At 33.2% G+C, this 27,886-nt stretch overlaps 2 protein-coding genes across 2 annotated transcripts; one reads left to right on the forward strand and one right to left on the reverse strand.

The window, feature by feature from the left end:
* The first annotated feature begins 806 nt into the window (after nt 1-806).
* Nucleotides 807-5,283, forward strand: LOC144844920 (neuronal acetylcholine receptor subunit alpha-7-like). Its single transcript, XM_078702033.1, has 4 exons — nt 807-826; nt 1,201-1,307; nt 2,797-3,320; nt 4,217-5,283. Exons 1-4 carry the CDS (start codon nt 824-826, stop codon nt 4,753-4,755), a joined length of 1,173 nt encoding a protein of 390 aa, XP_078558159.1. The 5' UTR covers nt 807-823; the 3' UTR covers nt 4,756-5,283.
* Nucleotides 5,284-5,379: 96 nt separating this feature from the next.
* Nucleotides 5,380-27,387, reverse strand: LOC144844673 (2-oxoglutarate and iron-dependent oxygenase JMJD4-like). Its single transcript, XM_078701697.1, has 6 exons — nt 27,046-27,387; nt 25,204-25,369; nt 22,900-23,040; nt 13,307-13,574; nt 7,876-8,019; nt 5,380-6,967 (listed from the first exon to the last, which is right to left on the reverse strand). The coding sequence occupies exons 1-6, from the start codon at nt 27,260-27,262 to the stop codon at nt 6,272-6,274; spliced, it is 1,632 nt and encodes a 543-aa protein (XP_078557823.1). The 5' UTR covers nt 27,263-27,387; the 3' UTR covers nt 5,380-6,271.
* Nucleotides 27,388-27,886: the final 499 nt, after the last annotated feature.

Genomic DNA, 27,886 nt, shown 5'->3' on the forward strand with positions numbered 1-27,886 from the left:
TATAATAAATAGATTTATCTATGTTTTGAATTTTTTAAATTATTGCATAACTTTCACTAAAAGTTGTATGTCTTCCATGAATGTTTGAAAACAATTTTATCTTTAGTAAATGGCGAGACGAGCGTGCACGTCGTGAATAATTCGAGTAAAACGGCACAGCTTACAGAAGAGCTTGCTGAAACATATCCTAAACCCCCAACAACCCGTCCAGTACTTAACACTGATAATATCACCGAGATTGCGTTTACTTTTGTGTTAACTCATATTATTGAACTGGTGAGTACCATATACAAAAAGACAATGTTTTATTGACACTCCTGAATGTATCCTATTGGATAAATTCGTCTCATCATATGGTAGTCTATATTGTTTTGACAGTGCTGATTTTTTTTTACACAGAATAATAATAAAAATATAAAATCTATGTTATTCCTTATGATTATTTATACACAACGCGGAGCCGACGGGTGGTTTCCGCTCAGGACAGATACAGATTCTACGCGGGACAATCTAATATAGCCTAAGCGGTTTTCCGCTTACCGTTACCTCTCGTCTGTGTAAATTGGCCTTAATTATGTAGGCCTATACGTTTTTACACATTTTTGCTCTAACGCTTCACTTGCACCCAATCCCAATGTAGCTTTGTTTTGAGTTGCAAAAAGATCAATGCATTATGTACCAAGTAATGTCTCTCGTTTTACAAGATTTCACTTGTGCCACAACCTCCAATAACAGTTAAAACAACAATTACATTACGATACATAATTGTGACTTATTGTAGGATTATGCAAACCAAATCCTTGAATCGTCTGGGTGGATTACTATGGTAAGTTTCGAGAAATTTAGCTTCTAAACCTCTCTTTAGCAAATGTCATAATAAGTGCACAATAAGTTTCAGTTCCATGAGTGATTATGCAAAAAAGTTGTCTTTAAATATCTTATCAAAGGTTCACCAAACAAGAGCAGAGCCTGTACACTTTTGGATATAGAACTTAAAAAAATAAAATTAACAAAAAACTAGTAGACTAGTAAAAAATGTGACATCATCTAGCTAGTAAGTATTCAGCATACTCAGATTACCCTAACAAATGTGTTGCCAACGTTGAGCATATGACTTGCCGCTTGCATCGATATTTTCAATTTGTGTGCCTTGTCTAAAATGCATATTCCCACAATTGTATTAATTTTGCGTAAACGTAGATTTGGACAGACGAATTCATTGCCTGGAACCTAACCGAAACGGGAGTTGAATGCCTACAACTGCCACAGAGTACAATCTGGACACCCGATATTGTACTTCTAAAAAAGTATGTACAGTTACTAAGGCATAGTTAAAATAATGTCACAATTGTTTTTCTTTGGGATACTGCATGAGACAGGACACTTGTTTTCTTCTTTCACAGGATCCTCAATAATGCCTTAATTATACTACTATATATATATTATTATTATTTTGCCATTATTGAAACTTAAAAAAAAGAAACAGAAAATAACTAATAAAAAGATAGGAAGTTATGCGGATTCTAGTCATAGGCAAGAGATCATATTAATATAATTATAAACGCCTTATCGTTGTAGTGCCATCATAAAAGAAATCTTTGAGAGATATAATTTAAAACAAAAAGAATATTTAATGGAGGTACTCAATTTACATAACGTATTATCTAATCACGCTTTTATTTCAGAAATCGTCTTAAGATAATCGTAACGAGAATTGTTCAGTTAAATAATCTATCGGCTAGATATAATAGCAAAAATGGGATTGATGTAGGCCGAATGCGCCTGTATGCACACAGACTTAGCCAATGTAATACACAATGGTTTATATATTTCCGGAGAATGTGTGTTTAATTCTTATAATTTCTATTCAACAAAATAATATATCTTCCATATGTTATTCCTTGCAGTACTGTACACCATGTGATTCCTATAGGGAAGTAAATTAGAGTTGAGAATGTTGTTATACTACAACCGAAACTATACGACTAGGAATTGTTCTGTCTTGTCATTTGCGTAACAAGCCGAGTTGGCACGTTCGTTTACAAATCAAGAGTCATAATGCAATAAGAATATATACTTTTTGATACTTATACTGTACATTATTCTGAACGAAGCGAAACTTATAGTATTTTCAGCATTTTTAATTTTATTAAAGATATATTTCCTCCAAAAACATTATAAACGAAGACTCATAAAATCAGTATTTGAAAGTTATTAATTTCCATAGAAAAACGGGGAAAAATGATTTCACTAACTATTTTGTGAAACTAATTCAAATATCCAAAAATTAATATAAATACAATTAAAAAATGGAAAATGACAAAAAAACTATATGCTGAATGCCAAGAAGCATAAAAAACTCGCGAAGAGAAATTGCACAGAATCATTAAGAAGTTTGGGAAGGAAGGGGATAGCACTGTTGGCATATCGTTCAGTTTGAGCGGGTGGGGTGGGGGTGTTGGAATAAGGAATTCGTTGGGTTTTCTAAGACCCTTACCGTGGGTACGAGAATTGATTCTTTAAATGTATTGGAACGGACGCATCGCTGTGCAAATTTTTGTATTGTATTGTATTCTTCTCGTATCAGGTTAGTAATATTAATCTGATGGGTGTTTCATCATTGAATTGTTATTTGAAAACTACAAAAAAGAATGTCGCAACTTTATTTTATTTCTTTTTAGAAATCACATGATGTAGCCTAAATTCTATTTTAATGTTTTTTTTCGCCATACAAACAATATCGTTTTGTTATATGCTAAAATAATGTTATTTTAATTTTTTTTTATTATAAATTAGTACAGACAAAGATCACAGGTATTTCATGGAAAGTGTTCCTGTTAAAGTATGCTACAACGGCAGCGTTAGCCTTTCAAGCATAACTTTATTTAGAACATATTGTCATATTGACATCGAAAATTATCCTGAAGATAGTCAAACATGTTTATTGGAATTTATTTCCTCGACACTTGATGAAAGCCAAGTAGACTTTGAGCCGATTGAAGCTAAGTGTAAATTTGTTGGCGATGGAATTTGGGAATTGGTCAGCTTTACAGGAAATCGATCCGACTATAATTATTCATCTACTTTATATGCATCGTCAAACTTTTCGATCACATTACACCGACGAGGCCAATTTCAAAAAACCTTTTATATTTTTCCATACTATCTTTGTTCATTTCTGATGCCCTTTATGTTTCTTATACCGTACGATTCTGCAGGAAGATTAGATTATGGAATAACTGTACTTCTTGCGCAGATTGTCTTTCAACAGCTAATCGTCTTGTCTCTGCCTCCAGTAGCAGATAAAAGTCCAAAAATTGGTAATTTTCATTAACTTCGATACAAAAATATAGCTTAAGATAAGTTTTGTCTTGCCATTAATATGCCCGTATGTATAAGAGCGCATTTCGTTTCGACGACGCGGTCAGACTACTACAAATTTACAGAGCGTGATGGCGTCAGCAAATTGCTGTTCGTTTTTCAGGCGTGGACTACGACGGCACCGTATACCCACGCGTTTGGATATCTTCAGATGACCGTAGTCTCTTCTTAGCTCATAAGAAGAGACTACCTGTTATTTGAAGATCACCAAACGCGTGGGTATAGGCCTACTGTGTTGTCATACTCTACGCCACCGAAAAACGAAAACGTTGCAGGAATACGCGAACAGCAATTTGCCTAGCTATAGCTAGTCTTTAATACGTAACGTAGACTTATTATTTGTAGACCCAAATGTCCGGCTATCTTCAATCATGCAATTATTTTCATATAATACAAATTCTAAAAAATACATAAATCAAATAGAGTACGAAACGAAACAATATAAATAAAGGGAGGATTTAATTATAAAGGCCTAACTGACTTAACTAAAAAGTATACGTTATTTTAAAATTAATTCATAATATAGGGTCTAATAAAAATTTAAAAACACTTTGCGCAATACTGTTTTCCTAAGCCTTGCATTGTTTTACGAAACGTAGCTTTCTCTTTCTAAGATTTCATGTGATTTTTAACTGCAGCGTAATCGGGACATTTCACGCTATTCAGATTTCTGCCAGGGCTTATTATGTTGTTATAGACTGGCCACGTCGTCAGAAAAGGTGCCTACATGTTAATATACTGAATTGAAATGAGTTAAAATGACGTCATTTTATTGTCTCCCTAAACACAAAATCTTTTCGTTTTATTTATCTGAAGTATTTTTCTTGTTCGATAGGACAATTTTTTTTAGCAGTCATCGCGATTAGCGTGTTATGTCTCATAATTGATGTAATAAACGAACGTGTTTCAGAGACGATGATGAAGAATGAGAAGGATGATAGACTACTACAGAATCGACTACATGAACAATTAGATAAACAACTAGCACTAAATCAACAACTACGGCAACAACTAGATAAATTGGAAACACAGCAGCAACTAAACCTACATAGACAACTAAATCAACAACTAGCACTAAATGAACCAGAACAGCAACAAGCAGAATTACAAGAACAGCAACAAGCAGAATTAGAAGAACAGCAACAAGCAGAATTACAAGAACAGCAACAAGCAGAATTAGAAGAACAGCAACAAGCAGAATTAGAAGAACAGCAACTAGAACAAGTACAACTACTCCAACAACCTATATCAGAACCGAAACAGCTACCAGTTTGGTGTTCAACAAATAAATCCTTAATTTTTGACATAGGAATGTTTGTTCTGGTATTTGTAATCATTTTCATATTACTATTAGTACTGTGTATAAATAAATAAATAAATAAATAAATAATAGTATCTAAAAAGGGCCAATCTGGGGAAAAAAAATTAGAAACAAGTGTTTTGTATTATATGAGGTCTATATATCCACACTAAGTTCCAGCTCATCTGGCCTGGGGAAAGCCGCCATTTTGGATTTTCAAAATGGCCGACATAAAATACAGGCTTTGCTTATCTTCTTTTCTATATCATGTATGTAAGTGATTTTGGTGGCAACGTTTATGTTTTGAGAGTCAAGGAATCAAGATACAGCATTTTGAAGTTCACCTAATGGCCGCCAGTTTGTTTTTTTAAAATGGCCGCCTTAAAATACAGATGTGTGCCCATATCTCAGTTTCTACAGCATGTATAGACCTGATTTTGGTGGAAAAATGTAGGTTTTGAGGGTCAAGGAATATAAATACAGAATTAATTTAAGCTCATCCAATGGTCGACATTTAAAAAATCAAAATGGCTGCCCAAAAAAAACATGAACTTTACATTATATTTCCACTGTTCCTATATGAGACATACATCTTAACTTAATTTGAAAATGTAATACTTTTTCAATTTTTTTGGTATTTTTGACAATAAAGAGATGCATTTCAAACAATGCAACAGCGTTACAAAATATAGGCCTATGCTATGTAAATATTAATTAAAATTTAAATATTGATGGACATAATTGATCTATTAAAAATAAAAAATTAAAAATCAATATTTAATCATTAACTTAGTTAATTCATTGAGATATTACAGTGAACTATAATTCATTTCCTGAATTGATTTATATGCTTATGTATTTAATTACTCTAAGTGTATGTTAATTAATATCATACTTTTTTATGGCCCAATCTAGGCCTTTTGTCAAACATTTATGAAAAAAATACATTAGAGTCTGGTCTCTTAATATTCACCTTACAGTTAAAAATGTATTGTTTACAATGTAGAATAAAACTCATGTTTACTGGGTTATAGGTATCTTGTGCTTTACCAAAAACAACTCTTCCTTTGAGAGGACAAACTGTCTCCCAAAGAATAGTTGTTCGCAATCTAAAATAAAACTTGAGGTTACATTGTATGACCAAAATAAGTGTTCTATTGTCTCTATTTCTGTGTGGCATATATATACCCAAGTAGTATTAGTACCCAATTGACGGTGCGAAAACCAAAATTAAAAGTACTTTATCTTGGCCTCGGTAACAGTACGAAATGGAGTCACAAATATATTTGTCCAATTTCCTTGCATGATTTTAAAACGTTGACAATATGATTAATAAGTTTATATTTGAAGAAAATTGGAAACTGTGATATTCTGTAGTAATAATTCGTTGAACAATATAAATTCGATTACTAAGTTTCAAATAGGAAACGAATGTCACAACGATTTGTTAAACAAGGTACGTACAGCTATCCTTTTAGACAGCAATTAAACAAACAATAACAACTAAAATGATCGTTTAAAGGAAGTTTAAGAATAGTACAATCCTAAAAGCAGTCATTGAAAAATATTAAGAAATTACACCACTTTGATTTATAAACGTAAGCTTAATCCCGAATGTTCTACCTTTGCGAGTATACTTTTTACTTTATCCAAAATCTCGACTGGATATACAATCAATCTCTCAAGTTTGACAAACTTAAACTCTGGTTCCATTAAAAGCTTATCCATAACATTTTTCAATCTTAGTAGATCAAACAGAAGGTGACGCCGATCGTTTGACAGTAAACATCGTCTCGGATCAATCTTAGAAGTCATCTCGCAATCAACTTCATCATTAGAACGTTTATATGTAATTCTACAACCGTGACCTTTATTCATTTCTAACTTCAAAATGTTCTCTTCTTCCGCTTTCAGTAATCTGTCAGGAGAATTACTTCTGAAAATAATCGATTTCTGTGATTGATTTTCCGAGTAAAAACCGCCGTCGTTTGCTTGAATATTTTTATCAAAAACTTTCAAATCTGAATTGTTCTCAGGAGAAACGTCACCAGAATGGTTCTCTATGGGGCGGTTCACTTGTAAATAATGCTTAGTTTGTATGTCATCTTCATCAATAAAGTTTTCGTGTTGATCTATTTTATATTCAGGGTTGACAGCTGACTTAGGCATACTCGATTCATGTTGCGTCACGATTTCTAAAATTAATCGCATTCTTGGTGTCGCGATAGTTGTGAGAAAGTTAAAGAATTCTGCATAATCAATTGCAGTATTGGCTTTCATTATAAGCTACAAAACAATAAATAGATACAGTTGTCATTACAATTTATGACTGATGATTCAATAAAACATTAGGCATATGTCATGTCATTGCAACGGCCTATTTCATGTGTGCACCACATGCACACATTCCCTTAAATTAAAAAGAGATTTTAAGGGTAAGTGATTCCCTTATTCCAAGTGTGAATGGTGAATACGGCCACACGCATGCGTGTAATATAGGGGAACATGAGATTATTACAAAGATAGTAATTGTTTTCAGATTGTGCAATCGAAACGAAATACTGCAATCCAGAATCCGGTATACTTTGAACGAGAGATTTTCGGGGAATTCCCATGCAGTATTACGTACGATATTAGTATATTCTTAAATCCATTGTGACGATACTTTCAAAATAATTATTACTAACAAAACTTGTATTTATATATTGTATTGTTTCTTTTTTACGAAATTTTCTTTTCTAAAAGCATGGTTCGGCAAGAAATAGTATTTTAGTGTGTTTAGGACATCTATAATCAGGTTCACTTTATTTTCAGCACATTTTAGATAAACACACTAGCAAATAATGTAGGAATGGGAGTATGCAAGTCGTTCGTATGTCGTATGGACAACACTTTGTAATCCCACAATGAACCTAATGGATTCTCTATTTAAGTTACTTAATTTTTACGACCTACATTAATTCTCACATGTTGTATAATAGATTAGCTTTATCGTGGTCTATCACATAACATGGCTTGAAATTCTCCTTGCTTGACACATCAGATACAAAATTTAAAAAAAAATCCAAAATGATCAATATAAAAAATAGACAAAATACTGACAGTACATTACAATAAAAATAAGGTAAACATACAAATGCAGCATAATCATTATAATAAAAGGGTGAAAATAAAATAATATTGTGAATCTATACCTGGCACTGTTCGTCCCATTCATCCATGTCTTTGCAGTCGTCAATGGATCGTTGTACCGCTAACAGTTCGCTTTTCAAAAATTCCCAGACTATATTGACATTGCAGCCGTTAAACCAGTTGTGATTGATCGATATTGTATCTTCCTAAAATATTAAATGTTATCATTTTATTATAAATGTTTTGTCATATAGAATAGTAGAACCTTTGTTTATACTATTAATTCTTATATAACATATTAGATATTGTCCACATAAAAAAACATTTACATTTTTGTTGTTTTGTTGAATATGACATTTTTCACATAATGGTTATCCACAAATTGCATATAAAAAAAATTACATGAAAAAGGTGTTATTTCAAGCAAAATAGTCAAATTATCTGTCAGACAATGTTTTTTATGCGCTAGTTTGTCTTATTATAAGTGAAATCTTTATTTTTTGTTGTTTTTTTTATACGGAAGTGAAATTTTCTACTAAAAATGGAAATATTGCATATATAATATTCAAAGTCTAATTTCATTAATCTTCATTTTCATGTTTTTGGGGGACAATAAATCGTTAAAATAAATAAATGTATTGTTATCATGGAGCATATTGTTGTTCAAAGTATGGCAAGGTTTGGGGAAAAAAATTAAAAGACCGAACAGTGAAATACATTATACGTTTTTTTTATATATTCATGTTTACTTTGGCCATTAGCAAGTATTGAGATAAGTAACATTCGCCTAGCCTGTACATTACTAGACATCCATACAATACATTATTGTGTTTATCTTGTGGTAGATTAACGTAATAAAACGTTAATGCTATCATAGTAAATGTTTACTACTACTAGGGGAATATAGTACTCATCTGACGGTATACAGCATGTCATGCGTAGTAATTACACATTATATTTAGCTTTTATACTGTATGAATGTACGTAAGTGGTTCAATGCTTTCCCACACCGTAACGTCTTGAAAAATATGTCGGAGTTCTTTGTGACGGTATGCCTAATTCACCTGTAAAGCTTGGTCCAATACAACGCAAGGGGTTTGTCCAATGGCAAACGACAGTTCGAATAATTCATCGCTTGTGATTGGTCAAATAACTTTGCATTATACATCCTAAGGTATGACAGACTCAGAAGAAGTTTAAAAAAAAAATATTTCTATCATCCTGTTTGCAGACATTTCAAATTAGATTTCCAGAAGCAAAAATATGAAACTGATCGCATCGACTTATTGACAGGGTTATACATAATAATACATTACATTAATAAAATTAAGTAAATTGTAACTTTATAATGTGCTAAAAAGGAACATTTTGACACATCATATTTTATCATTATGGTTGTTGAGAGGGTATACGTGAATTATATTCAAGGCACGGTAGTTCGATGTGAACATGCCGGTAACGAGACAGGCATTCGGCATTTTGCAGGAACGCCTGTGATAAATGACGTATGAATCTCTCTACTAACCTTCTATTTTTCGAAGGCATTTGTGCTCTGAAATATGGCCTGGCCATTTATTAAAAAGCATACTATTATACATTTATAAATAGATAAAATAGCTTCGGATATCGGCCTAATTATTGTGAAAAACATATCATGAAAGGAATCATGAAAAGAAAATGATTTTTATGAATAGGCACCTATTATGGAAATGAGAATAACAAAGGTGTGTGAGACAACAAAGATCAGAAGAATGAGCAATCCGCGATTTTTGCTTGGAAATTTGTAGAACTACTTTTATGGGTGCTCGACCTCACACGAGTGGATGTATACACAGACTAAAGAAGAATTGATTTAAATAGATACATGTAACATTATGATAATATATTGTGCAATTACATAACAGAACACCCCTACCACCATGCTAAATTAGTTCACAAATAAAGGCTTAACAGCAACAACAAAAATCAACGATGCGTTACCAGCATGGTCTATTCCTTGTCATTGCCTACATACTATCTATGTTAAATTTAATTTTTTTTTTACCAGAAATCAGTTAAATATTGAAACATTATATTACACCTAATAAATCCCTATTATTTGATTGAATGATTGTGGGTCACATGGCGTGAAATAGTACGCACTATTGAACGGTCGTTCAATAGTACTTTTGTTCGTGTACGAAAAAAAAATCTTTTCTAGTCACCTATTTTTTACTTCCGCCGCGAAGATTTAATGTTATTACTGGTTTCGCGATGGAAAAAGTACATTAATTTGGAGAGATATATCTACTAATTTTAAACCAAAAAGGCATTTAAATTAGATTTAGATCGTTTGTATGATTTTTATTATTAATGGAAAGATATCTATAAGACGTGGAATTGTTGGGGGAAAAAACAGAATTAGCCTAGCAGATGAGTTCCAATTGCCTGTAATAGTATCGCTGCCTTTCTAGCCTAGCTAGACCTGTTAGTATTAGGCTAGGCCTAGGATTGTTTGGTCGACTATTTACATAATTAACACTACAGTGGGTGTGTTTATAAAATTCAAATCAATATAATATTTAATATATTATTAAAAACCAAATGTTACTTTTTCAATCAATGTTTATGAGTTTAATGGTACAACTAATGGTATTTGGTGAATGATGAAAGGTTATATTTCAACATTCACCTCATGTCATTATTTGTACCATTACACTAATAAACATTCATTATTTGTATATTATTCAACTATCCTTCGTGAAAACGTGTCAACAACAACGCGCCCGGTAGTTGACGCGAACAGTTTTTTTAGTAAATAAATTGTGTAAAACGAATAATTAAATATCTCAATAGCAATAAACATGATGTTAGCATGTAGTTAAATAAACCTTTCCGGTTGTCCGGGCTTAGATTATTATGACGAACACAAAAAGATACCCGTAGAAAACATTAATGTTGCATGCAGGAAAATCGTGGATTGCTCATTCTCCTGATATATACGCTTTGGCGATTCCCACAAGAGAGAAAAAAGTACAATTTTAGTTTGATAATATTGTACGGTACGTAATACCTCAAATAAAGCAATGTATTTAATACAGAAGCTAAATAATAAAGAAAATAGGTTTAGAATACGGGTTTTCTTTTTTAAAAAAGGAAAAGAAACTAACATAATGTAAAATTGGATCTGCCGGGTACCGCAGTAAAATTGTCTTATTATTTATTGCCGACCTATTGGCAAAATAGTCTTATTGTAAACGAGTGAAAATTCTTCACGTTGTTTAGAGTGAAACTCCATAATAGGGCAATTTGTGACAGTAGTTAAAATGGTCAGAAATGATGCAAACGCTTGAAGTAGGCCTACTAACATTCAGTGCTCAAATGACACAGATAAAAACGAATACGAAACTTATTTATACGAGAGGTTATTGACCGGGAGCTTCTGTTGCTGCTAAGAACTTCAAAAACATAGTGCATTGGATGAGTTGATTCCTGTATAATTGAAAGTGTTTCTCTTATTTTAAAAAAATGGATTCAATTGAGCTTTGCTAAATTCCAATAATACGTGAAGGACAGTACGTTGGAATGTGGTCCCGGTAAACATGTCACATAGTGCAAGGTTTAACTTCAACAGATTTAAGAAAAGAGTGACATAGTTAACCAGTGACATTTTGTAAGAGTGGACCTTACGCGCACTCCTCGAATACAAATCATTCTAAAAGTCTAAAAAAAGTATTTAACATATATTAATATTTGTGGCTTCTCTCTACAATTTCAATTTACTCAAAGAGTATTGCATAGGCCTATAAACTATACAGACTGGTATGTTTTATAATTAATATCTGTGAAAAGGGACAACTAAGTAAAAAAAAATGTAATGCAGTGTGTTCTAATTGTCTTATATTAAAACTTCAATGTTGTTACGAGTTATTTGTCAACAAGGACTAGTAATTTTAATTAAACTTTGTAACAAATTCATTCTTGATTTATATTTATTGACTGGAAAGGCTGTAAAGAAAAGGTGATTTTCTTTAACACGTAAACTATGCGAGGTGTTAATATTGATGGATGTAACATCAATCCTGAATTTATTGATTTTAAACCTTTAATTATCTATCATGTTATCCTCATCTACTGTCAGTAAGCGCAAACATGCAAATTAACTTGTCTATAGCAATAAGCGAATACTACTTCACAAGACGTTATGTATCTGTCTCTTCACCTATCCATTGGTTAATCAATGAATGATTTGTTCATATATACGTTATCATCAAAGTTCATCGTTTGCTAATTACCACAGCTCAGTCATCGTATAGTAAATGTAATCATTGCTCAATCATGTAATCAATTAAACATTTCTTTTCTTGTAATTTTTTTAGTATTCAAAGTCTACTAGATGGAAATTAGTAAGCACAGTGTTTTTTTAACTGTATACGCTAGCTAGGTTTAGTCAATTTAGCCGACGACTCGGTTAAGTCTATACCAGTGCGATCGAGGCTTTAGACTTCCGACGCACGTATTCTTAAATCAAACATAAGTTAGTATTTTTCAAGTCCTATTTCGAACTAGGACTACAGGTCACTTTCAGAATACGAGCGTTAAATTTAAAAACATTTCAATACAAAACGCAATCATGTGTTTGATGTGTAAACATTGCTGAACTTATTCTTGTCGAGTGAAATTTCCTTTTTGGACTTTTAAATATCACATAGGAAGATAAAGACTCGATCCTGAAAAAAATGTCCTGATTTACTAACATTTTCTAGTATTCTAGTAACATTTTCTAGTATTCAAGTAACATTTTCTAGTATTCAAGTAACATTTTCTAGTATTCAAGTAACATTTTCTACTATTCAAGTAACATTTTCTAGTATTCAAGTAACTTTTTCTAGTATTTTTAAATACTAGAAAAAGTTACTTGAATACTTAAAAGTAACATTTTCTAGTATTCAAGTAACTTTTTCTAGTATTCTAGTAACATTTTCTAGTATTCAAGTAACATTTTCTAGTATTCAAGTAACATTTTCTAGTATTCTAGTAACATTTTCTAGTATTCTAGTAACATTTTCTAGTATTCAAGTAACATTTTCTAGTATTCAAGTAAAATTTTCTAGTATTCAAGTAACATTTTCTAGTATTCAAGTAACTTTTTCTAGTATTCAAGTAACATTTTCTAGTATTCAAGTAACTTTTTCTAGTATTCTAGTAACATTTTCTAGTATTCAAGTAACATTTTCTAGTATTCTAGTAAAAAGTATACCATTTATTAATTTTAAGAACAAGAAGAAAAATAGATTCGTCTTAATAGGTTTGTTTTAATTACGTGCCTAAAAGTGATTAATGGCCGAACGGTTCTATATGAGGAGCTTTGTTTCTTTGTTTTATGACCTATTACAGTAGGAGGGATGTTTTAACTCTAAGGGCAAAATATATGCAGGACCATCCTGTCAAGGGGACATTGGTTCTGGTGGGTAGAACATCACACAATTTCTACGAGCTTGAACAATTACTTACTAAATTGAACACTTGGTGATGCCAACCACTTGGAATGAATATTACTTCCCCGGCTCTCTGAATCACTTCAATGCACTGCTTCAGTTGAGAAAATTTTGGAAACTTTGTCTTGTCATTCATTTCAGATGAAGTGACATCAAATGGTAGGTTGCCATACTTATCCCTGAGAAATTCCTCTTCGCCAGGAGGATAAATGAGCCAACGTTTACTGCCACAAATATTAGCCGACCAACTGAAAGATCGGAACACATCCGCATGCAACGGAGTCCTGAATTCAAAACACAAATTTTAAGTCAATAAAAAGTACCCAATTTCCATTTTGGAGAAACTTTATTTTGTCACATCTCAATCGTACAGGGCTATTTGAACACTCTGAAAAAATGCTCTGTACTGGAGCATTTTGGCCCACATGTAGGTCTTCAGCAGTCCATATTCCCAACATTTCCGCACATCACTCACTCCCAAACATGATTACCCTGAGATGGATGAATATTCACAATCTAATCCCAAACATTCAATCAGCCTCAATAGTTAACAACATCTTTGTTTACATTGTTCGGTCCTCCGCGCCATTTCAAAACTTCTAGGCCCTAATTTTTCTTTGATGAACAACTTTAGTACTGGACTAAACCTGGAATTTTGTCCAGGGCTATCTTAAAACGGTATTCTTCTAAAAGAGAACTATCTTTATTCTGGACTAAACCTTGGATCTTGTTCAGGGGACTATATAAATGGTATTCTATGTTTAGTCTGGAATAAATGGCTGCACTTAACCCGTACTAAAATCACCAAAAGACTACCACCGAAATCGTACCGGTACTGAGATTTTTAGTGTATCACTAATTATTTACTATTACTATTAGAGGTAGGGTCCGATGCACCCAATCCTTGCGAAGTTGGTAATTAAACTTCTCAGAATGTTAATGTTTTTAATGATTTATGCCGTGTTGCCTATAACACAACATTTATTTAACCAATCAAATACGTAATAGAAAAATAAAGTGCGCATTATCAATCATTATCACAATTTTTCTTTCAGGTCAAATGTTAAAAATTGTCAATTTTATTTAATAATTATCTGATTTGAATGCGATAATTATCGGTTAATTTTTCTATAGGAATATAATATATAGGAACTTTATGGGTTAATTTTCGCCTGCGGAGAGAAACACGGCCATAGATAATATTTTTTTGTCCAATTTTAATGATTGATTGCAGGATCTCAATTAAAATACGTTAGTGCAAATTCTATGATTGTTTAGGTTGTTTTTGTGGAAGATGTGGTACTTTGAATTTGTTTTCTTTTGTATGTTTTGTAGGCCTACTGAAATAAAAGAAATGAATGAACAATTGCAATCAAAGTTTTTTTTGTGCTACATTTGAATCGTTGTTTGCATTATGTATTGTTCAATTCTGATAGCTAAATCAAAGTCAAATCCAAAAAAAATTTACGAACTATAATGTCGCCTGAACTCTAATAAAGATATGGCTTGTCAATCCGCGGGATTTTGCCAGAGCGCGTAATATATTTCAAAGGGAATTATGGGATTGCAATACGCGTGCGTTTCATTGTGCGATTTCATTTCGAACATTTTAAAGATATTCACGCTCATGTTCACCAAAGGAAAGAGGAAGAAATCATTATTTATTAAAATAATACATTTTAAGAAAAAGCAAAAAATAGACAACTGAGCCAAAATGATTAAAAGAAAAATATTTCCATCTTACGACGGCGTTCAAAGAAGGTGGTATAGTCCCATAATTTGCGCGGCAAGTGCGTGTTCTATCTATGCTTAGCAACACATTGTTGTAGCGACAGTCATGGTCATCAACTCATTCACTTCATGAAATTCAAAAGGTTAGTATCACTAACAAAATTCTCTATAATTTAACATATTTTTTGCCGGTTATTTTGCAAAATCGACTTCAGAATGTGCAAACCAAACGTTTAAATATAATGGCATCTTAAATTTAGGCTTACCCCGGTCCATTTTGATGTAAACGATACTTCATTGCATGCTATTGTGACGACAACTACTACTAGACTACCCCTGAATACTACTCTCGGGGACACCTACGTCTTAATAATAATAATAACTGGTACTTGATATAGCGCATTATGCTGAAAGCCTCAATGCGCTTTACATAGACGGAAAAATGTTGAAAATTAAAAATTCAAAAGGTGGGTTTTGAGGAGAGATTTGAAGACACTGGTGGAAGTTGCCTGACGGATTTCAATAGGCAACGCATTCCAAAGAGAAATGGATGCCGAAGAAAATGAACGATTTCCATAAAACTTAGTGGAAGGATGAAATAATAATATATGGGCAAGAAGAGACTTAGATCCTGATCCCAGAGACCGCTTAGGAACATAAGGTTAAATAAGTTCAGAAATGAACTTAGATGAAGAATTATGAAGAGCTTTGAAAACAAATAGCAGGATCTTGAAGGTAATTCTTTGTGTCACCGGAAGCCAATGAAGTTGTCTCAGCACAGGTGTGATATGTTGCCTTATGGGGCTTTGAACGACCAATCGGGCAGCTGTGTTCTGCACTCACTGAAATTTAGAGATATCATTTGCTGGTAAGCTATAAAGAAATGAGTTACAACAGTCTAGCCTTGATGTAAAAAAGGCGTAAACAAGAATCTCAGTTGATCTTGAATCCAGTCCTTCCCAGATTCAGATTCAGATTCAGATTCGATTTATTAAGTCATTCATACAAAAGTATAATGATAATTGTTTTCTTGGCAGAAAAAACACAAGCAAAACAATACATACATAATATTTACATTCGTGATCAACTTGGAACTAACAACAACAACAACAACAACAAATGATCAGCAATAAAAAATACAACAGACCTAATGACCTATCTTTGAAACTCACTGTTGTATAGTCTAATAGCGCTAGGTAAGAATGAAAATTTATGTCTATTTGTTTTTACTGAAATTGTTGTTAATCTTCCAGATCTGGTAACTACTAACGTATTGTTGAGAATATGAGATTCATCAGCTAAAATACTATTTAATTTAGATATCATTCCATCATTACACATTTGTGTGATACCTTTAATTTCGACACCAGTAATTTTGCTTGCATTCCTAACTATTCTGTTTAACTTACTCAAATTTTTCTTTGTTAGACCATTTACCCAAGTAACACAGCAAAAGTTTAAAACAGATTGAATAAAACTTTGATAAAAAAGAAATAAAGAATCACGGCCTATATTATATTGTTTCAACTTCCTTAAGGAATACAGTCGTTGAACACCTTTAGCATACACTTTCCCCTATGTACCTGATTGGACATACTAAACGTTGAATCCATGACAACTCCAAGGTTTCTACAGGATGACGAAGGTTGAATGAAAGAATTACCAATCTTAACAGATGCAGTCCAACAGACAGGCTTAGCATAATTATCTTCCTTTAGGATAGTCTAAGGAAAGTATTCACATAGGCTTAGCATAAACTACAACGCTATATGAAGAATGTTTCCAGAGCATGCAGAACCCTCAACTAAGTAAAACCTGAACACTCAACTAAGTAAAACCTGAACACTCAACTAAGTAAAACCTGAACACTCAACTAAGTAAAACCTGAACACTCAACTAAGTAAAACCTGAACCCTCAACTATATAAAACCTGAACACTCAACTAAGTAAAACCTGAACACTCAACTAAGTAAAACCTGAACACTCAACTATGTAAAACCTGAACACTCAACTAAGTAAAACCTGAACACTCAACTAAGTAAAACCTGAACACACAACTAAGTAAAACCTGAACACTCAACTAAGTAAAACCTGAACCCTCAACTAAGTAAAACCTGAACACTCAACTAAGTAAAACCGGAACACTCAACTAAGTAAAACCTAAACACTCAACTAAGTAAAACCTGAACCCTCAACTAAGTAAAACCTGAACCCTCAACTAAGTAAAACCTGAACCCTCAACTAAGTAAAACCTGAACACTCAACTAAGTAAAACCTGAACACTCAACTAAGTAAAACCTGAACACTCAACTAAGTAAAACCTGAACACTCAACTAAGTAAAACCTGAACACTCAACTAAGTAAAACCTGAACACTCAACTAAGTAAAACCTGAACACTCAACTAAGTAAAACCTGAACACTCAACTAAGTAAAACCGGAACACTCAACTAAGTAAAACCTGAACACTCAACTAAGTAAAACCTGAACACTCAACTAAGTAAAACCTGAACACTCAACTAAGTAAAACCTGAACCCTCAACTATATAAAACCTGAACACTCAACTAAGTAAAACCTGAACACTCAACTAAGTAAAACCTGAACACTCAACTATGTAAAACCTGAACACACAACTAAGTAAAACCTGAACACTCAACTAAGTAAAACCTGAACCCTCAACTAAGTAAAACCTAAACACTCAACTAAGTAAAACCTGAACCCTCAACTAAGTAAAACCTGAACCCTCAACTAAGTAAAACCTGAACCCTCAACTAAGTAAAACCTGAACACTCAACTAAGTAAAACCTGAACACTCAACTAAGTAAAACCTGAACACTCAACTAAGTAAAACCTGAACACTCAACTAAGTAAAACCTGAACACTCAACTAAGTAAAACCTGAACACTCAACTAAGTAAAACCTGAACACTCAACTAAGTAAAACCGGAACACTCAACTAAGTAAAACCTGAACACTCAACTAAGTAAAACCTGAACACTCAACTAAGTAAAGTCATAACCATGTGATAGTTATACTGGTTAGTAGTCCTGTGGGCCAGTTGTACCAAGGGGAGAGTAATTGTCATTATAATTATGCATCATTTTATTTTCATATTATTTGCATTTATTATAGAAATTTCAAGTTCAATAAGTAATGAGAAAACTGATTTTTAGTACATTTTAAAGTTATTATTTATTTTCATGATCATCAAACTATTATACAAAATATTATTTTCATGTACCATTTGACCATTTATATATATTGTTCTAGATTATACCCAAATTAAAAATATATATAAAAGAAGCAAAAAACGTAATTATATATAAAATACAAATTATTACTATGGTATGTAAACATTTATAATGACAATTAATAAAGATATTAAGTTAAAACACCTTTATCTAAACACTGGGTATTTAATCAACAGACTCTCTCATATACTTATACTTTCTTGAAAAAATATTTTCGATGTTGTTGTTTCGTAAAACATGATACTGATAGTTCCTACAACTACATGCTACCAGGTTTTGCATGCGGCACTAACCATCAATCGAAAGTGCTTCTCCATAAACGCAATCAACTCTATTCCAGCTCTAATGCAGCCAATTGTTGTTGAGGGATGGTATTCGCAAAAGCTGTACTGAAAACCCATTGTGCTATTCACAAACACCAGATGATCAACGTGTCTTCCAATGGCATTGAAGAATGGTTCCTTGGAAACTCTCAACGATTCTTCACTTCCGATTGGTTTGAAGACCCGATCACACAAAGTCCGTATGTCATTAGTGGCAAAAATATCGAGATAGTTCTCTCTCAACGACAAGCTGTTACAGGGGCCTCTACAATACAATGATGCGCTTCAGACAGGAGAACAAGCCACTGTAAACCAACAAGATACAAATTATATGGAATATCAATGAGGCCAATGGTGATCTGAAGAAAGACACGGATGAATAATGTTTCGTTGAGCGAAAGTATTATCAACAATATCAAAGATATGAGGTAAATAATAGTCGAAGTCTAAGACAGTTGCTGGGTACGGAACCACTGAGGGTAGTGGCGCCAGCGGAAAATGCAAACAAGATGCTGGAGAGATTAAATGAGAGGTATGGCAGTAAGACAAAGTTGGTAGACGCTATTGTACTGTAGGAGATCTGGTCAAAAGGAAGGAGAAGCAAGGAAATTAGTAGAGTTGATTGACGTTGTGGAGAGTAGCCTCAGATGTTTAGAAAAGGACGGATTGTATTTCGTCGATGGATACGGTATATGCACAACGTGAATAAAAACATCCGAGACGACCACAGATTGGGAGGAGGAGACAAAAAGAAGAGCATAGAATATACTATGGAAATTTAAAAGGACAAGCCAGAGCACTGCTAAATCACAGAAGACTTCCGTTTTCAGCACTAGCGTAGCACCAGCTCCAACACAATGGGGCTCGCCATAAGACAGGAGAATGCAAAGTTTATCAATCTTGGAAAGTAGAGGAAAGAATCAATCTATTGAAAGACAGACGAGACACGGAGTATTCAAGTGTCGGGACAAGCAGGCAGGCATGTTTAGAATCATTGACCATACCAAGATGCTATCAACCATCCAAGTTTGGGAAAGTGGCGAATTGCATTGCTCTTCTTTGTGCTTGGAAAATCAGTCGCACCGCTCAAAAAATTACCATTCCCCGAATGGAATTGACTGGAATGGACTGGACTTTGTACTATAATAGAACAAGAATTAGAACTCAATGTGGACTGTGCTCGGATACATTTCAAATGAAAGTACTGTGCCAATAGAGTTAATTTAATCAGGGAGGCCACAAAACCAATTCAATGGAGGTATGTTGAATCTAAAGTTAATCCAGCAGATGTAGCTAGCTTCCAGGGGCACTAATCCTAACTTCATGCTTTAGTGTCCTGATTTTCTTTGGCGAAACGAGATGGATTGGCCCAAACGAATTACGGAACTGCCTTTAGATGAATCTGAACCTAAAGTTAAATCAGTATTTCTTACCAGTTGCCATCTAGACGAACAGCCAATTACTAAGTTGATTTATTTCTACTCATCGTGGTTCAAATTGATAAAAGCAGTAGCTTATTATTTTGATGAAGGCCTTTTCTTTTCTTCGCAACAAGACGAAATATACTCAGCTGATTGTTGCAAATTTGAATAAATCAGAGAACTTTATACTTCAACACTTCCAACAAATAATAATATTGCTCAGCTCGGAGAATTATACCCAGTGAACATACGCTAGGTATAAAGTGTGACTAAGAGAACGAAGTGAGTTAAGCTATGTGACAACAATACCCATGGACCAGAAGACACTTGTCCGTAATGAGTTCGGTAATGACCCAATGGGGTTAATGTCACCAGTTCCAGTACTACCAGCAAAAAGACATTTTTCAAAGATAGCATAGAAAGATATCTCATTTGTAAAAAGAATTTTTGAATCCACAAAGTGATAGAATGAGCTGTAACTAGGTTGTTAGGGACTTGCTGAAGTTGCAAATCCAAGAGATCTTTGGTACACATTTGATCCAAAGTTACCTATTCCAAGGTTGGAATTGATCATTGTGAAGGTTGGTTTAAAGAGTGCCGACAAGTGCAAGACATCATGTGTGCCATGTACTATGACATTGGCCGACTTTCTTAATCTTAGTTTCAGCGTTTAATTAATTAATAGGCGGCCTAGTATTAAATGTGTACAACTTGTAAGGAATGTTAACATCTACTGGACAACTTAATCATGCCTGATCATCTCTTGATGTTGGATTCCATCTTACCAACAAATCTTCCAATGAAAGCAGCGGAAGATTTATACTCATTACAGGTAAACTTTTTAACTTTTCCATCAATGATATTATTTATAAATCTTGAAAATAAACCAGAAGATGACACTGAAAAAGGTTCCAGCTTCGGCGAAGTATCGTTAAATCGACTAGATTCTTCAGATAGCCTTCCTGTTGGGGCAAATCTAAGCAATTGATGAACAAGTATTTAGTTACACTTGAAGAGAAAGCAGAATGTCCTTTTATGTACAGAATTTGCAAGAAAGCTTTATTAAAATCAAGAAAAAGAATCGTCATCCAGTATGTTGGACATCCAAAGCGTTTTGAGTTTGTGACTCTATTTAAAGCCATCTAATCTAAAGACTCACAACAGATTGAAATTTTACATACTGCCAACACTTTACTCGTGCTTAAATGACATACAAAGACTCCATTTAAAGAATGGCTATCACAAAATACCACAGAATGGAGATTTAATCTCTCTGCCCACTATGATTATGATGATGTATGGGAGCAGTTCATAAGAACTGGTGTGTTGCAAAAACTGGTGTGTTGTAATTGCCAAGAAATCTTATGTACCTCGTACCAGAGCATTGGCCAGCATAGCGAAACATCAGGCTATATGTGAGAATGGCAAGACATCATGTGTGCCTTGTACTATGACATTGGCCGACTTTCTCTTAGTTTCAGCGTTTCATTTATAGGTGGCCTAGTAGTAAACGTGTACAACTTGTGTACCTCGTACCAGGACCTTGGAATGTTAACATCTACTGGACAACTTAATCCTGCCTGATCATCTCTTGATGTTGGATTCCATCTTACCAACAAATCTTCCAATGAAAGCAGTGGAATATTTATACCCATTACAGGTAAACTTTTTAATTTTCCATCAATGATATTATTTATAAATCTTGAAAATAAACCAGAAGAAATCTCATTGTTTTTATTTCTCAGATGACACTGACAAAGTTTCCAGCTACGGCGAAGTATCGTTAAATCGACTAAATTCTTCAGATAGCCCTCTTGTTGGGGCAAATTTAAGCAATTGATGTACAAGTATTTAGTTACACTTGAAGAGAAAGCAAACTATCTCCTTTTATGTACAGAATTTGCAAGAAAGCTTTATTCAAAGAAAAGAATCGTCATTCAGTATGTTGGACATCCAGAGCGGGTTGAGTTTGTGACTCTATTTAAAGCATCTAAAGACTCACAACTTACTCTTTCAGAAGGTCTCCACATAGCACTAGAAATAGCAGGGGCAGTCCAAATAATGCATGCAAACAGGATCATTCACATATGATATCTCTATAAGAAATCTTCTTGTACATTATAATGGTGAAAGATGGTTTACAAAAATTATTGACTTTGGTACAGTCTGTCACGTAAATACACCATTTGACATCTTTAAGCTGAACAACACTCCTGCTGCTAAGAGAGAATGTGCCATTTCATCTCACAGAGAATAGTCACCAGAGTTTTTTTTTCTCAAATCAGACAATCATAGCCTTGGCATCATTTTCGTGGTATGAAACATCTTCATGGTTGATATGAGCGACATGTTGATAAACAATATCACTTAGTTATTCACTGCCATAAAGAAATTACAATATTTTAATCAATCTAAAATAATAATTTTAATTGTTATGAAATATCACAATGTACATTTTTAATATCAGAAAAATTTAAAAAATAAAAATAAATTGATTATTTTTATAACTAATTACACAAATTAGAAATGCTCGTCTCCTACAAGCAATGCTTATCTTTATCATCTTATTTTATATTATGTTTTATGGTGCTTATGACAGCTAACGGCAATCCTGTTGCAAAGATAGAATGGCTCATTAATGGCAGAAAAAGGAAACCAAAGCTTCATTTCCCAAATTCACCACCATCTTATAAATCAGACATTCATAGCCATGGCATTATTTTCATGGACATGGGTGCTTTTTAGATATGACATTTATTTTTGATGGGCAAGCAATGCACTCACAATGATCACTGTCATTAGTTAGTTGACAAACAACATCAATACTTTGTAATTCAACACAATTTCATCTAGACACATATTTGAACAATACTACAGAAACTTACCATGAATTTTTTGGGCCCATATAAACAAAGCGATAATCGTCACATGATTTGCTGTCTTGCCTTGTACAATCCCAGAATTCATTCAACCAGTCAGACGTAAAATACACAGGTGTTTCATAAGCATTATAGTCAGGAAATATCCTATAAAGGAAAATATAAAGTTGAAGGCAAATTGAAATGTTACAGAAAAAACAGACAATTTGTGAGCTGCACGATTATAGTGTTACTGTTTGGCAGTGGAATATGCTTTACAAGAGGATAACGTACATAAGTCTCTTTTCTTGTGTGTACAACTAATGCTATGCCACCTCTCTCCACCTACTGTAGGTGTACAAATTGGTATCTGGTATAGGTCAAAACACAACAGCGTTGATTACTGGCTGTAACATTATGTGAGTATGTTTCCAGACGTGTTTGATCCAAAACATTACTGGGGTAATAATGTGAAATGCTTAGTTAGAGGCTTTGTGCATTAAGCACTATATTATAAGATCGACATATTATTATTGCAATTGGTGGTGGGTTTACCTCTAAATATATCTAGACTGACTGGACTATTATATTACTAATGCAAAACTTCAATAATAAATATCAAGAAGAAAATTTTCAAAGAGTCATGAATGAATGAAAGTAATGAATGAATCTATCTGTCATTATCATAAAGCAGAATTGGGAAAAGTCACAAGAATTCCATAAAATAAGACATTCTTCTAAGTTTACATGCCCCTTGTAAGATTAATGATGCAGTCTCATTAACAAAAGACAAATGCCGACTACAAGTCCACCACTCTTAATTCACCTACTAATGAAGGGATAAACAGTTGTCTTGTATTCAAGTTTACTACCACAATCAATCTCGGATACCACATCATCATCTCGTTTACTGATGTCTGATTGAATGCTCTCAGAAATAATCACTTATCATGCAAGTGACGATACATTTATTATAGAAGTTTTGACCTTTAATTGTATGATTATACATGTTGGTCTATTATAGGTAAATAAACGTTAAATTAAGTGAGAAAAGACCATTCTTTTTCAACAGGATGTGAATGAATAATAAATAAAACAAAAAAATGTGAAAAATAAACAATTACTGTATAACCAGGGCTGAAAGGGCCAGTTGAAGTTAAAGGATGGTCGCCCTTATTCAAAATTGCTGGCCCTTATAATTTAATAACTTTTATAATTTTTTTTTGGCCAGGGAAGGGGGAGCGCGGGTGTGGTTAAGGGAGGTACATTTACCCCCATCCCCTCCCACTTATATGATTTATATACTATTACTAAATTGTGATCTTTTCTTTTCTGAATTATGTTATCCTGCTTAAATATGTTTTAATAAAATAAAATAAAATAAAATTACATGATTATATCATATGCAATATTATTTATTCCATCACAAAGAGAAAAAGGCTTTCATTTCAATTCCATTCTCTTAAAAGAGTGGTCACTTAAAATATTTTAAATTTAACATAATGAAACTGGAATTCAATAAAGCTTGTATAATTAACATCACTATTTTGGTACCAGGGTTTATCAAGACAGAGGGATTTAGAGGGCTTTCCTTAATACCACAACACATGGGGACCCTTACACTCTAAAGTTGTTATCTTTAACCTAAAAGCACATCAAGAGTTTTCTACTATAATTGCTGTGAGACTTTAATACAAGAGGGCGCTGTCACTGTTCATATACATTTCTTTTTCTTTTATTTTTTTTAATAATTACTAAAATAATATTAAAAAATAAAAAATGATGTATTTTATCCAAATTGTTTGTGTATTTGAAAAACAATCAATTGTGTAAATAACTACTGCCGGGCCCGTTTAATATTATTTAATAACCATTATCAATAAATTACCCCAATTTCTTGGCAGAAGAAATAGGACAAATTTCAAATAACCCATAAGTCATTTAAAAATGCCATGTTAAATGGTTAAAAAACACCCAATTGAATGTTAGATTTAGAATGCCATTCCACCAATAATACCCCACTGTACAACTTTTAGCTCTTATAAAGCAAAATGATGGTTATTATTATTGATCACCTTTAACCTTGGATCAAGTAAAACTGTAGCATCTTAAATGTTGTTCTTTTTGGGTAATGTTATCATTTTTCAACGACCCCACTGATTTTGAAACATTTTTAGGGAGGGCAAACTCAGCAGAAATGCGGTCCATAAATATTAACACTTTTGTTTTTTAATATCAATGTTGTTTTGATTTGTATAATTTCATAATAAACAATGCGAATTTAAAGCATGAAGCTACTGTACCCTCTAACAAATAACTTTAGAAACCTACTTGGTGAAATGCCAATCTTTAAGATAGAGACATCTTTTGTTCTCATTGTAATCTTCTTCAATATATTCCTGCCAGTATTTAATAAAGTCCCTCATTAGCATGTCTGCTTTTGGTTGAGAACCATACTGTTCTTTCCTACAGTTGGCAACTGGGACTGTGGTATCACCTAGAAAAAATGACAATTTGCAAAAGTGTATTATTGAAAAGAGTAGGACTTATAATACCCTTTCACACCTGCAAAAAGTAACAACTTGTAACAAATTGTAATCAGGAAGACAATTTTCTTGAAAAAGCACACCGACGAGAGGCCTGATTTTTTTCTGAGATTTCCCGAGTTGTTATTGCCCGTGCATGTATTGCCCTGGTATTAAACTGACCAATCATAGTAATCAAATATACTTTTCTCCCGAGATTTCTCACAATTTGCTATGCATGTATCAACACATGTAATAAAGCGGAAGATCAAACAAAATTTATGCAGATGTGAAAAGGGTATAAGTTAATAGTCCCACTGGGTCTGAGTACAATTTAAGAGGTGGGATCGTAATCAGGTAACAATTTCAACTTTCGACCAAAGTCTTATCCAAATTTAGCCTAGATGGTGGGGTTATCAGTATTATTTATCACACATGCTACAGTAAGTTGATCCTATTTTGTGTAATGTGAATGTATCCTTGTTGCAATTTGATTGGTTAATTTCCTATTATCATATTAGTTCTATTGCATGGTAAACATTTTATTTAATGGTTCTATTACATAGTAAATTCAACAAATGTATTATTGTGAAAACATTTTCCTCTGGTTTCGATTAGTATACATATCAATTGTATTATTATTTAACACACCTACTTTTCTAAATTAAACTTTATTCAATTCAATTAATCCACTGCTCCATTTTTTTTGGATTTATTATTATTCAAATTGACTTTGTCTTTGTACAGACATGCTTAAATGGACAGAGTAAATGTTAGCTGATTATTATATAGATCAGCATTACCTCATTTAAGTACTGTAACTCTACTACTACTACACATTGTCAGTCTGTGCAAAAGTCAATTGGGTTGAAGCGTTCAATTGGAGAATGTTAGCAATTGTCTATTTCATATTTTTTAATTAAACCAAATTTGTACTGTACTGGTTAATAATAATATTGCAATCCTGCAATTTGTGCATACAAATAATAAATGCTTATTAATTACAATGGAGGTAACATTATACTATGCTACCATGTAAAGTTGAAAGATGTATTGAGTTGAAAGATTGACTACATTCCAGTGAAAATATGCAGTATGTGTCATTAACAGTGGTTTGATTGTAAAGATAACAGGTACACAGTCATAGCAGAGATTCTACACTGTTTGCATTGATTGTAGTAGTTACATATCATTTGTGTAAACATGATGCATGTATCAATTGATTTAATTGGAAAGATTCATTAGTAACAAACTATCATAATTATTACAGTACTTTCTGAAAAAAGTAGTCATAATTAGAACTTTGTAAGGTATCAAGAAATCTCCCAATACCAAAAACATGGATGGTTTTAAAATTTGATATGCATTTTTATTGGTGAAAAATAATTGGACCTCAAGAATGATCAATTTTTTTAGAAAGTTTATGGTTTTCAGAGAGTCTGGTATTGCTAACAATGATTTAACAGAATTAAAAAGGCTCCGGCCAAACTGGAACTAAAAACATATTAACAATGATTTTGTCAAGTACTTAGTAGGCTAACCATTAAAAATAACCTATCTATCAGAGAACCCATGGCACTTTCTAACAAGCATTCTAAATGTGTAGTACAGTATAAATATAGGTATTGGGTGTTGTAATTGTACATACCAAAATGTTGGGATAAGTATTGAAAATTTGGCCTGCCATTACTGTCCACCCATTCCTTTATGCTTCGCCATTGGTTAATGATACCTTTGAACAAGCAAGGTTGATTAGCAATCATAAACTTCTCAAAGAACTCATCATATGAGATGCTGTCATCAAGAACGGGGAGATTGTCTGCTCTTTGTGAGCACGCTCGGTGTTCACCATCCTGATTGTTCATTATTTTGGCCACATGCACATGTAGAGTACTCTTGATTCAGACAGTACTGTATTACAAGGTATAAGCCTAAATTTGTTTATTAGTGTTCACTTCTCTTGCTCATATTTCTTGATATTCCCAGTTTCCTAGAAAAACACAAGAAGTACTGTATAAACATGTAAGTAACAGATGTACAGTATGATGGCGTACTGTAGAGGGCATTACTGTATTTAAATGGTTTATCAAATTATCGGAAGAGAGTTCTAACTTGACATGCACTGGTGTAGGATTTGCATGACAGAACAGATTGCATGCTTCTTAGTTCTATGATTTTTAAATAGGCCTAACAATTGTGAAATATGTGAAAAGTGCTGTTTTATCTTTTGTACCTGCCAATGTGATCATGTAGCGGATAATGAGTAGAAGTAGAACTTAAGTAGCAGCAGTGCAGTAGAGGGGAATGTGAATGTGCCGTGCCAAGTAACTGTAGAAATGTCTTGAGGATTAGGTACCATGAAAAGAGATAGTGGCTTAAAATATGAGCACAAAGGACATATACATAGGCGGATCTAAGGGGTGGGGGCTATGTTGGCGCACGCCGCGTGAGGCGAAGGAGAGAGCACACATGACCATGTACTGTACCAA

This window comes from Antedon bifida, chromosome 1, assembly GCF_963402885.1.
Source record: "Antedon bifida chromosome 1, ecAntBifi1.1, whole genome shotgun sequence".
In the NCBI taxonomy this organism is placed as follows: domain Eukaryota; kingdom Metazoa; phylum Echinodermata; class Crinoidea; order Comatulida; family Antedonidae; genus Antedon; species Antedon bifida.

Coding starts and splice junctions, on each gene's coding strand:
- LOC144844920 (XM_078702033.1), top strand. Junction 1,308..2,796: donor GATATTGTACTTCTAAAAAA/GTATGTACAGTT, acceptor ATTATAAATTAG/TACAGACAAAGATCACAGGT. Junction 3,321..4,216: donor AGATAAAAGTCCAAAAATTG/GTAATTTTCATT, acceptor CTTGTTCGATAG/GACAATTTTTTTTAGCAGTC.
- LOC144844673 (XM_078701697.1), bottom strand. CDS start 27,262: ATGAACAATCAGGATGGTGAACACCGAGCGTGCTCACAAAGAGCAGAC. Junction 25,370..27,045: donor ATACTTATCCCAACATTTTG/GTATGTACAATT, acceptor CATTTTTTCTAG/GTGATACCACAGTCCCAGTT. Junction 23,041..25,203: donor AAAGATTGGCATTTCACCAA/GTAGGTTTCTAA, acceptor TTTCCTTTATAG/GATATTTCCTGACTATAATG.